This window comes from Urocitellus parryii, chromosome 10 (genome assembly GCF_045843805.1).
Source record: "Urocitellus parryii isolate mUroPar1 chromosome 10, mUroPar1.hap1, whole genome shotgun sequence".
NCBI classification, from domain to species: Eukaryota; Metazoa; Chordata; class Mammalia; order Rodentia; family Sciuridae; genus Urocitellus; species Urocitellus parryii.
In genome coordinates, this window is record NC_135540.1 from 32,371,134 (window position 1) to 32,383,757 (window position 12,624).

A 12,624-nucleotide genomic window follows, 5' to 3' on the forward strand; every position below is an offset into this window, starting at 1 on the left:
TGGTGCAACCACTTTGAAAAGCAGTGTGGAGATTCCTCAGAAAACTTGGAATGGAACCACCATTTGACCCAGCTATCCCACTCCTCAGTCTATACCTAAATCAGCATATTGTAGTAACATAGCCACATCAGTGTTTATAGCAGCTGAATCATAATAGCTAAACTGTGGAAGCAACCTAGATGCCCCTCAACAGATAAATGGATAAACTGTGGTATATATACAATGGAATATTACTCAGCATTAAAAGTGAATAAAATTATGGCATTTGCAGGTAAATGTATGGAGCTGGAGAATATTAGGATAAGCTAAAAGTAAGCCAATCTCAAAAAACTAAAGGCTGGGTGTTTTCTCTGATTAGTAGATGCTGATCTGTGCTGGGGGCAGGGGGTGTTGCATGGGAAGAATGGAGGATCTTTGGATTGGGCAAAGGGGAGGGGAGGGAGCGGGTATGGGGGTAGGAAAGAGATAGACATCATTACCCTACGTACATGTATGATTGCATGAATGATGCATCTCTACATTGTGTACAACCAGATAATTGAAATGTTGCACTCCATTTCTGTATCATGAATTGAAATGCATTCTGCTGTCATGTACAACTAAGTAGAAAAATAATAATAATAATAATAAACAGTATTCTTAGTTCTGTTCCTATTATATTTTTGCATTGTCTTTTCTATACCTGAGTTAAGACTGAATGGAATGTGTATGTTATATTGTCATTTAACATGATTTTCTTTTTAAGACAACATTTGAGCGGGGACTAGAACTACATGCCAAAGTCACAGTTTTTGCGGAGGGTTGCCATGGACACCTAGCCAAGCAACTATACAAGAAATTTGATTTGAGGGCCAATTGTGATCCCCAAACCTATGGGATTGGACTGAAGGAGGTATCCTGATTTGTTTTTACAATTCTAATTTTGATATGTAGAAGTTAATTTTCAATTAAATTTATTTGTATTTTTCATTGACTTGAAACATTCATTAAACTAAAAATACTTGGGATAGTTTTCAAAGGGCAAGAAAATACTACTGATCAAATTATTATCTAAATTATTATATTTTGAAATTGTTTTATCAAGTGATGCTAAAATGAGTCTTGGAAATATTTAAACCTTGATTTTTTTCATAATAATACCATCTGCCCTAGTAGAATCAGACCTGTTATCCATATGCTGTTGTAGCATAGCCACATTATACAGAGAAGTGTTTATTCAAAATTGTAAGGTGAGCCGGGCACAGTAGTGCACAACTATAATCCAAGCTACTTGGGAGCCTGAGGCAGGAGTTTCAAAAGTCTGAAGCCAACTTTTGGCAACTTCAGGACCCTATCTCAAAATAAAAAATAAAAAGATGGGGGGGAGGTGGTGGCTCAGTGGTAGAGCACTCGCCTAGCACATTCGAGGCCTTGGGTTCAATACTCAGCACCACATAAAAAAAAATAAAATAAAGGCATTGTGTCCAACTACAACACACACACACACACACACACACACACACACTCTCTCTCTCTCTCTCTCTCTCTCTCTCTCTCTCTCTCTCTCTCTGTCTCTCTCTCTCTAGGCTAGGTGTTACTCAGTGGTAGAGCACCCCTGGGTTCAATCACCAATACTAAAAAAAAAAAAAGTATCATGAAGATAATTTAAAATTTATACAGTACACACCAGGCATAGTATATGGATCTGCAGTCTAAAATTTAATTAGGAAGCAGGCAGGATGGCACACCCCTATAATCCCAGTGGCTCAGGAGGCTGAGGCAGGAGGATTATAAGTTCAAAGCCAGCTTCATTCAGCAGCTTAGTGAGGCCCTAAGCAACTGAGCCAGACCCTGTCTCTAAATAAAAAACATAAAAAGGGTTGGGGATATGACTCAGGGTTGAGCGTCCCTAGATTAAATCCTAAGTCCAAAAATATACGGAGAATAGCTCATGTATTATAAACAGATCTCAAGTGTGCAGCCCCAATAATTTTAACACAGTAAACACATTCATATAACTTGTCACCTAGGTGGAAACAGAGAACATTACCAGCACCCCAGAAGTTTCCCTCATCCTTTCACTGGTGTTTTCTATAATCACACAAAAGTTTGGCCAGTTTGAAACTCTAATGTCTTAAAAAGCGTTCATAATTTTTTTAAATATTTATTTTTTAGTTGTAGTTGGACACGATACCTTTATTTTTATGAGGTGCTGAGGATCGAACCCAGGGCCTCACGTGTGCCAGGCCAGTGCTCTACCACTGAACCACAGCCCCAGGCCAAAAGGGTTCATAATTTTTCCAACTCATTTCTTTACTCAGATTCAACATGCTACAAATTGGGCTGGGGTTGTGGCCCACTGGTAGAGTGCTTGCTTGCCTAGCATGTGTGAGGCACTGGGTTCGAGTTTAGCACCACATAAAATAAATAAATAAATATGCTACAAATTGATATAATTCTTTGATATATGAAGTAGTTTTTTGTTGCATATTATAGTCTTTGTTATAATTAATACTATAGGAACATTTTGAATTTTTGTTTTTTAGTTATGGATTATTGATGAAAAGAAGTGGAAACCTGGAAGAGTGGATCACACAGTTGGATGGCCCTTGGACAGGCATACTTATGGAGGCTCTTTCCTCTATCATTTAAATGAAGGTGAACCCCTCGTAGCTCTTGGTTTTGTGGTAAGTTATATCCCCATTACAGAAAAAATCTGGTAGAGTTATAGGATCATCAGTTTTGTAAAGCAAGGGTTTTGAATTGGGAAATATAAAATGCTTTTCATTTAAATCTTGTTTTTCAGTTTTACTAATATGTAAAGTGCTTATCACTATCATAAAAATCAGTGGACTTAGAAACACATAATAATAGCAGCTACTACATTCCAGGCACCATGCTAGACACTTTATTGATATTACTAACTTTCCTAAGAGTCCTATGAAGTAAGCATATCCTTAGAGTTTATGAGAAAGCTGAAGTCCAAACAAGTTAAACGGTTTTTCCAAGCACACCAAATGATGGAAGCAGGATTCATGCGTGAAGTTATCTGCCTTCAAAGCCCATTTCCACTATGGCATGCTGCCACCAAATATGAAATCAAACTGGATTTGAACCTACAACTTTTTAAAAATATAAGTAGCTTCTTCTTTCTTGACCACCTACATCTTTGCAGCATCATGAACATTTCAAGGAAAAGAGAAGTAAAAGTTTCTATACTTTGCATTTGGTGGCAATCTTATATTTTAGTGTCATGGGTAGGATTGTACATAACACATTGTTAAATTTATGCATATAGGTGTTTTTACCTCTGGTCAAGTGTTCAGTGCATCACCTTTGGATATTGATTCATTTAATCTAACCAAAGAAAAACGGTGTAGTTAGTAATTCCAGCACTTCAGTAATGCCTTATAGAATGTAACCTATATCCCTTATTCTTTTTTTTCTAAATGTAGTTTACATCCTTTTTCTTCATTTTTGCCCTAGTAGTACTGTAGTAGTGGATTATTAGTTGACTCCTAGAGTTGATATTGATAAATGAATAATAATTAATTACAACTCCTTTTGTAAAAGCATAATCTAAGATACCTATAGATATTTTTCATATTGGACTTTTATTTCCAGAGCAGTGATTTGTTAATATGCTCCAAATTTCTTAAGTTTTGCTGATTATAAACACATGGTAACCTTTTGTCTGTGCTTTCTTTTCCACACAGATTTTATAATCACTTGTTTAAATTTGCATTATTGTATATGTTTCTGCATATACTTTGCATGTGAGAAATTTAACATATTTATTTGCTTATAAATAGTCAAATTTAAATGTACACATTTTAAGGTTGGTCTAGACTATCAAAATCCATACCTGAGTCCATTCAGAGAATTCCAAAGGTGGAAACACCATCCCAGCATTCAGCCAACATTGGAAGGTGGAAAAAGAATTGCCTATGGAGCCAGAGCTCTCAATGAAGGTGGCTTTCAGGTAACTCTTCCAATTGGTTTTTCCTTATTTATGTATTATCAATTCCAAACTGAAAATAAGTTATAACCAACTGAGAAAGAATAGAAAATTATCTCATAGAAAGAAAATTTTTATAAAACCATGTACATGGTAATTAAATTGTATATACTATGAATTTAATTTTAAGACTATATTGATCTCTAGAGATTCATGAGGGTCTTGTCAGTTTATTTTCAACCACAAAGTGATAACACATGATATTTCCATTGTCCTTTTTTTTTTTTTTTTTTTTTTTTTTTTTATTGGTCGTTCATAACATTACATAGTTCTTAATACATCATATTACACGGTTTGATTCAAGTGGATTATGAACTCCCGCTTTTACCCCGATACAAATTGCTGTATCACATCAGTTACCCTTCCATTGATTGACATATTGCCTTTCTAGTGTCTGATGTATTCTGCTGTCTGTCCTATTGTCTACTATCCCCCCTCCCCTCCCCTCCCCTCCCCTCCCCTTTTTTCTCTCTACCCCTTCTACTGTAAATCATGTCTTCCATTTGTATTCTCTTGACTTACCCCTCCTTACCTCTTATATGACATTTTGTATAACCCTGAGGATCGCCTTCCATTTCCATGCAATTTCCCTTCTCACTCCCTTTCCCTCCCACCTCTCATCCCTGTTTACTGTAAATATTCTTCTCAAGCTCTTCGTCCCTACCCTGTCCTTGTTTACACCCCTTATATCAAAGGAGTCATTTGGTATTTGTTTTTTAAAGATGGACTAGCTTCACTTAGCATAATCTGCTCTAATGCCATCCATTTCCCTCCAAATTCTATAATTTTGTCATTTTTTAATGCAGAGTAATACTCCATAGTGTATAAATGCCACATTTTTTTTATCCATTCATCTATTGAAGGGCATCTAGGCTGGTTCCACAGTCTTGCTATCGTGAATTGAGCTGCTATGAACATCGATGTAGCAGTGTCCCTGTAGCATGCTCTTGTTAGGGCTTTAGGGAATAGACCGAGAAGGGGAATAGCTGGGTCAAATGGTGGTTCCATTCCCAGCTTTCCGAGAAATCTCCATACTGCTTTCCAAATTGGCTGCACCAATTTGCAGTCCCACCAGCAATGAACAAGAGTGCCCTTTTCCCCGCATCCTCTCCAGCACTTATTGTTGTTTGACTTCCTAATGGCTGCCAGTCTTACTGGAGTGAGATGGTATCTTAGGGTAGTTTTGATTTGCATTTCTCTGACTGCTAGCGATGGTGAGCATTTTTTCATGTACTTGTTGATTGATTGTATGTCCTCCTCTGAGAAGTGTCTGTTCAGGTCCTTGGCCCATTTATTGATTGGGTTATTTGTTATCTTATTGTCTAATTTTTTGAGTTCTTTGTATATTCTGGTTATTAGGGCTCTATCTGAAGTGTGTGGAGTAAAGATTTGTTCCCAGGATGTAGGCTCCCTATTTATCTCTCTTATTGTTTCTTTTGCTGAGAAAAAACTTTTTAGTTTGAGTAAGTCCCATTTGTTGATTCTATTTGTTAACTCTAGCGCTATGGGTGTCCTATTGAGGAATTTGGAGCCCGATCCCACAGCGTGTAGATCATAACCAACTTTTTCTTCTATCAGATGCCGTGTCTCTGATTTAATATCAAGCTCCTTGATCCATTTTGAGTTAACTTTTGTGCACGGCGAGAGATAGGGATTCAGATTCATTTTGGTGCAAATGGATTTCCAGTTTTCCCAGCACCATTTGTTGAAGATGCTATCCTTCCTCCATTGCATGCTTTTAGCCCCTTTATCAAAAATAAGATAGTTGTAGTTTTGTGGATTGGTTACTGTGTCCTCTATTCTGTACCATTGGTCCACCCGCCTGTTTTGGTACCAGTACCATGCTGTTTTTGTTACTATTGCTCTGTAGTATAGTTTGAAGTCTGGTATCGCTATACCGCCTGATTCACACTTCCTGCTTAGTATTGTTTTTGCTATTCTGGGTCTTTTATTATTCCATATGAATTTCATGATTCTTTTATCTATTTCTACAAGATATGCTGTTGGGATTTTGATTGGCATTGCATTGAACTTATAGAGAACTTTTGGTAATATCGCCATTTTGATGATGTTAGTTCTGCCTATCCATGAGCAGGGTATGTTTTTCCATCTTCTAAGGTCTTCTTCTATGTCTTTCTTTAGGGTTCTGTAATTTTCATTGTATAAATCTTTCACCTCTTTTGTTAGGTTGATTCCCAAGTATTTTATTTTTTGGGGGGATATTGTGAATGGAGTAGTTGTCCTCATTTCCGTTTCAGAGGATTTGTCGCTCATATACAGGAATGCCTTTGATTTATGCGTGTTGATCTTATATCCTGCCACTTTGCTGAATTCATTTATTAGCTCTAATAGCTTCTTTGTAGACCCTTTTGGGTCTGCTAGGTATAGAATCATATCATCTGCAAATAGTGATAATTTAAGTTCTTCTTTTCCTATTTTTATGCCTTTAATTTCTTTTGACTGTCTAATTGCTCTGGCCAGTGTTTCGAGGACTATGTTGAACAGAAGTGGTGAGAGAGGGCATCCCTGTCTTGTACCAGATCTTAGAGGGAATGCCTTCCATTTTTCTCCATTCAGAATGATGCTGGCCTGTGGCTTATCATAGATTGCTTTTACAATGTTGAGGTATGATCCTGTTATCCCTAATTTTTCTAGCGTTTTGAACATAAAGGGATGCTGTACTTTGTCGAATGCTTTTTCTGCATCTATTGAGATGATCATATGGTTCTTATTTCTAAGTCTATTGATGTGGTGAATAACATTTATTGATTTCCGTATATTAAACCAGCCTTGCATCCCAGGGATGAATCCTACTTGATCATGATGTATAATTTTTTTGATATGTATTTGAATCCGATTCGCCAGAATTTTATTGAGGATTTTTGCGTCAAGGTTCATTAGAGATATTGGTCTGTAGTTTTCCTTCTTTGATGTGTCTTTGTCTGGTTTCGGAATCAGGGTGATGTTGGCCTCGTAGAATGAATTTGGAAGTTCTCCCTCTTTTTCTATTTCCTGAAATAGCTTGAAAAGTATTGGTGTTAGTTCCTCTTTAAAGGTTTTGTAAAACTCTGCTGTATATCCATCCGGTCCTGGGCTTTTCTTAGTTGGTAGTCTTTTGATGGTTTCTTCTATTTCCTCTATTGTTATTGGTCTGTTTAGGTTGTCTATATCCTCCTGGCTCAATCTGGGCAGATCATAGGACTCAAGGAATTTATCTTTGCCTTCACTATCTTCTATTTTATTGGAGTATAAGGATTCAAAGTAATTTCTGATTATCTTATGTATTTCTGAAGTGTCTGTTGTGATATTGTCTTTTTCATCCCATATGCTAGTAATTTGGGTTCTCTCTCTTCTTCTCTTCGTTAGCATGGCTAAGGGTCTGTCAATTTTATTTATTTTTTCAAAGAACCAGCTTTTAGTTTTGTCAATTTTTTCAATTGTTTCTTTTGTTTCAATTTCATTAATTTCAGCTCTGATTTTAATTATTTCTTGCCTTCTACTTCTTTTGCTGTTGTTTTGCTCTTCTTTTTCTAGGATTTTGAGATGAAGTATGAGATCATTTATTTGTTGGTTTTTTCTTTTTTTGAGGAATGAACTCCAAGCAATGAATTTTCCTCTTAGAACTGCTTTCAATGTGTCCCATAGATTCCGATATGTTGTGTCTGTGTTTTCATTTAACTCTAGGAATTTTTTAATTTCCTCCTTGATGTCTTCTAAAACCCATTGATCACTCAGCAACCTATTGTTCATTCTCCAGGTGATGCTTGCTTTTTCCTTTCTTCTTTTATCATTGATTTTCAGTTTCATTCCATTATGATCAGATAAGATGCATGGTATTATCTCTACCCCTTTGTATTGTCTAAGAGTTGCCCTGTGACATAGTATATGGTCTATTTTTGAGAAGGTTCCATGTGCTGCTGAGAAAAAAGTGTAGCTACTTGATGTTGGGTGGTATAGTCTATATATGTCAATTAAGTCTAGGTTGTTAATTGTGTTATTGAGTTCTATAGTTTCCTTATTTAACTTTTGTTTGGAAGATCTGTCCAGTGGTGAGAGAGGTGTGTTGAAGTCTCCCATGATTATTGTATGGTGGTCTATTAGACTCTTGAACTTGAGAAGAGTTTGCTTGATGAATACAGCTGCACCATTATTTGGGGCATATATATTTATGATTGTTATGTCTTGTTGGTGTATGGTTCCCTTGAGCAGTATGAAGTGTCCTTCTATATCCCTTTTGATTAGCTTTGGCTTGAAATCTATTTTATTAGATATGAGTATGGACACTCCTGCTTGTTTCCGCGGTCCATATGAGTGATATGATTTTTCCCAACCTTTCACCTTCAGTCTATGTATATCTTTTCCTATCAAATGCGTCTCCTGTAGACAGCATATTGTTGGGTCTTGTTTTTTGATCCATTCTACTAGCCTGTGTCTCTTAATTGGTGAGTTTAAGCCATTAACATTTAGGGTTATTATTGAGATATGGTTTGTTCTTCTATCCATATTTGTTTATTGATGTTACTAAACCTGATTTGTTATCCTCTTTGACTACTTTCCCCCCTTTACTGTCCTACCTCCCATTGTTGGTTTTCAATGTTGTTTTCCATTTCCTCTTCCTGTAATGTTTTGCCAAGGATTTTTTGCAGAGATGGTTTTCTAGCTGCGAATTCTTTTAACTTTTGTTTATTGTGGAAGGTTTTAATTTCATCTTCTAACCTGAAGCTTAATTTCGCCGGATACACGATTCTTGGTTGGAGCCCATTGTCTTTCAGTGTTTGAAATATGTTATTCCAGGATCTTCTAGCTTTCAGAGTCTGTGTTGAGAGATCAGCTGTTATCCTGATTGGTTTACCCCTAAATGTAATCTGCTTTCTTTCTCTTGCAGCTTTTAAAATTCTCTCCTTATTCTGTATGTTGGACATCTTCATTATAATGTGTCTAGGTGTGGATCTCTTATGATTTTGCACATTCGGCGTCCTGTAGGCTTCTAGGATTTGGGATTCTGTCTCAATCTTCAATTCTGGGAAGTTTTCTCGTATTATTTCACTGAATAGACTGTTTATTCCTTTGGAATGGAGCTCTGTGCCTTCCTGTATCCCAATGACTCTTAAATTTGGTCTTTTGATATTGTCCCATAATTCTTGGATGTTCTGCTCATGGTTTCTTAGCAGACTTGCTGAGCTGTCTATGTTCTTTTCCAGTTGAAATACTTTGTCTTCATTGTCTGATGTTCTCTCTTCTAAGTGATCTACTCTGCTGGTAGTATTCTCAATTGAGTTTTTAAGTTGGTTTATTGTTTCCTGCATTTCTAGAATTTCAATTTGTTTGTTTTTTATTACCTCTATCTCCCTGTGAAATTGATCTTTTACTTCCTGGATTTGTTTGTCAATGTGATCTTTCATTGTCTGATTTTGCTGTCTCATGTCTTCCTTGAGACTCCAGATCATCTGAAGCATATATATCCTGAACTCTTTATCTGATATTCCATCTGTTGCAGCTATTACCTCTTCTAAAGTTGAGTTGACCTGCATTGCTTGTGGTCCTTTCTTTCCTTGTCTTTTCATACTGCTCGCGTTTCTTTCTGCTTGGTGCAACTGTTGTGTTTTGAAATTTACCCCCTATTTATTTATGTTGCTCTTGTATACTTGAAAAGTCTCCCTTGCAGGTGCGGGAGGCGGCTGTGCCCCTACTCCAATTGGGGTGACGTGTCTGCCACGCTGGCGGCTCTCTGGGCCTGTTCCGGGAGTGGGCCTGTTCCGGGAGTGGAAGGCGGCTTGCTCTGTCCCTATTCCAATTGGGGTGTCGTGACTACAATGCTGGCAGATCGCTGGGCCTGTTCCGGGCGTGGGCGGTGGGCTTGGCTGGCGGGATTCCACCTAATGGCAGTCCCTAACCTCCCTGCTTGCTAATTAATGGCTTCTCTGAGGCGCCACGCCTTCTGTAGCTGCGGGGCAGGCCGCGCGAATCAGTTGGCCTGGATCTCCGGGGTCCTGCTGCTGGCTGTTTTGATGTTGCAAGCTGTTGGAGAGTGGTGGTGTATTCTTCAGCTTTCCCGGATGGTGGCCACTGACTGCCTGGATGGAGTGTCCGCTGTTTTGATGTTGCACTCTGAAGGAGAGTGGCGGTGTATCCTTCAGCTTTCCCGGATGGTGGCCGCTGACTGCCTCGGTGGAGTGTCCGCTGTGGGGGATGGGACTGTACCGCTTCCTTCCCCTTCTGAGATCCCGTGCTCGGCCCAAGGGTCCGTGTGGGCTTGGCTGGTGGGATTCCACCTAATGGCCTTCCCTAACCTCCCTGCTTGCCAATTAATGGCTTCACTGAGGCGCCACGCCTTCTGTAGCCGCAGGGCAGGCCACGCGAATCAGTTGGCCTGGATCTCCGGGCCCTGCTGCAGGCTGCTGGGATCCCTGGCACTCTATCACTTTGATTTTTTCTGCTTGCCCCTCCCCCAGCGCTGGCTAGCCAGGTTTCCTTTTGGCTGCTACTGGGAGGAGGGGTTGGAGGTCAGGTGTCTCTGGTTTCCCCCTAGCCTGTATGGAGGCTCAGCTTGATACTCCCTCTCCCGGCAAGCCTAGGAGAGATTTTATGCGAATTCCCGCTGTCTGGGGGGTGAGCTGAATGACACCGACCTGTTTTGATGTCGCACTCTGAAGGAGAGTGGCGGTGTATCCTTCAGCTTTCCCGGATGGTGGCCGCTGACTGCCTCGGTGGAGTGTCCGCTGTGGGGGATGGGACTGTACCGCTTCCTTCCCCTTCTGAGAACCCGTGCTCGGCCCAAGGGTCCGTGTGGGCTTGGCTGGTGGGATTCCACCTAATGGCCTTCCCTAACCTCCCTGCTTGCCAATTAATGGCTTCACTGAGGCGCCACGCCTTCTGTAGCCGCAGGGCAGGCCACGCGAATCAGTTGGCCTGGATCTCCGGGCCCTGCTCTCCATTGTCCTTAACTGCCAGGAAACTTGAAGGCAAATTTTCAGCAACCTTAATCTTAACCTTAACTCCCCTAATTTATATGTCTGAAATAAATCATTTCAAATATAGTTAATGTATCAATAATATACTAAACAATGAAATAAGATCTAGATGGCTATGATTAAAACCATTATTATTATTGTGAAAATAGTATTAGACAAGTAAGATGCTCTAAAAACCAGCTCTAAAACTTACCAAATGATTTTGACTAAGTTAATTTCTCTGGCCATAAGGGATCATATGTAAAAATAAAGATGATTCCTTCTGTCTCTAATGTTCTAAGAATCTAACACTATTTTGGAAACTGGATTTTTAAAATTTATTATAAAATAAGCAGATAATAGAAAAATGGGAGAAGAGGGTTGGCTTAACCTTAAAATGAAGCTCTAAATGCTTTATTACTGTATCAATAATTGAAAAGTAAAATCATTATGTATATTATAAACATAATCACTAAAATCTTAACACTGTCTTAAGTTCTGCTATGGGATTACTCTCATTAGGTGTTTTCGTTTCTGGAGTAGTAATTCATTTGCTAGACATATTTATTGATTCGCATAACTCTTTTCAAGCCTACTGAATTCCTTTAAATAATGTTCATATTGTCTATTAATCTAATTCTACTGTGTAATTTATAATATAAAGATCTCAATATACAAATTTTCATTTAAAAACATTGCCTTATGTACTTAAACATCTCAAATGATTTGCAGATTAATAGAAAGAGATGACTACAAACAAGCACTTTTTACCTGAATATACTCACTTAATCAAAGATTCAAATACTTATTCCCACTAAGTTTTTGGAAAATCTTGAGAGACAGTAATTAGAAACATTGTTTTAATTATTTTGAGCTAAGAAATATTGTCCAACATTTTTCAGCATGTCTTTTCCTTTGTCCCTCACTTCCTAACATGATGTCCAGCTTTCAGTAAAACTGCCCCCCAGGATAGTGTCCTCCCAGAACTTAAAAATAAACACATCCTGCCTCCACCCTACTGTAACATTTTTGTTCATGGGATTTAAGCCCCCAGTTTCAAAGAACTTAAACTAACAATATATGTCCTTCACACATTTCTAGCTCTTAAATAAGCATCAAAAAGGTCACCACCTCATTTGAGAAAAACATTGGCATTATCCAAGTCCCTAACCATTATCTGTTTTCAGCTGGTAGCATTCCAAAAAGCTCTTTTTCTCCACTGCTTTGTGATCCTAATTCATTGCTGTTCTGTGGTTCTAATATTGAGTTTGGTCTCAGGAACAGTCATGAATTTATTACCCACAAAAACTATGAAAGGACTTGGGCCCTGATACTTATCTTTTACCAGCATTCCTTCTATCTGTAAGTTTTGCTTCTTCCTTATCCTTATTTGTCATTGATAGGAGGTATGAAACAGAGCCTTCACCATGTCTTAGTCTTTGGTTTGTTGGTTGGTACTGGGGATGCTTTACCACTGAGATACATCCCCAGGCCTTTTTATTTATTTATTTTTATTTTGATACAGCGTCTCACTAAGTTGTTGAGGCTGACCTCAAAATTTTTTGATTCTCCTGCCTCAGCTTCCCAAGTCACTAGAATTACAGGCGTGTGCCACCATGCCAGGCCTTACCATGTCTCTTTTGCAGCTGGTGGCAGTGGTTTCCCTGTTAACCACCT

At 38.5% G+C, this 12,624-nt stretch overlaps 1 protein-coding gene across 1 annotated transcript in view; it reads left to right on the forward strand.

The window, feature by feature from the left end:
* Window positions 1–12,624, forward strand: part of Etfdh (electron transfer flavoprotein dehydrogenase) — a 32,531-nt gene that overhangs the window by 13,633 nt on the left and 6,274 nt on the right. The window contains exons 7-9 of the mRNA XM_026395962.2: window positions 746–892; window positions 2,526–2,666; window positions 3,818–3,961. Coding sequence (XP_026251747.1) covers window positions 746–892; window positions 2,526–2,666; window positions 3,818–3,961 — 432 coding nt within the window. The remainder of the gene's footprint in view (window positions 1–745; window positions 893–2,525; window positions 2,667–3,817; window positions 3,962–12,624) is intronic.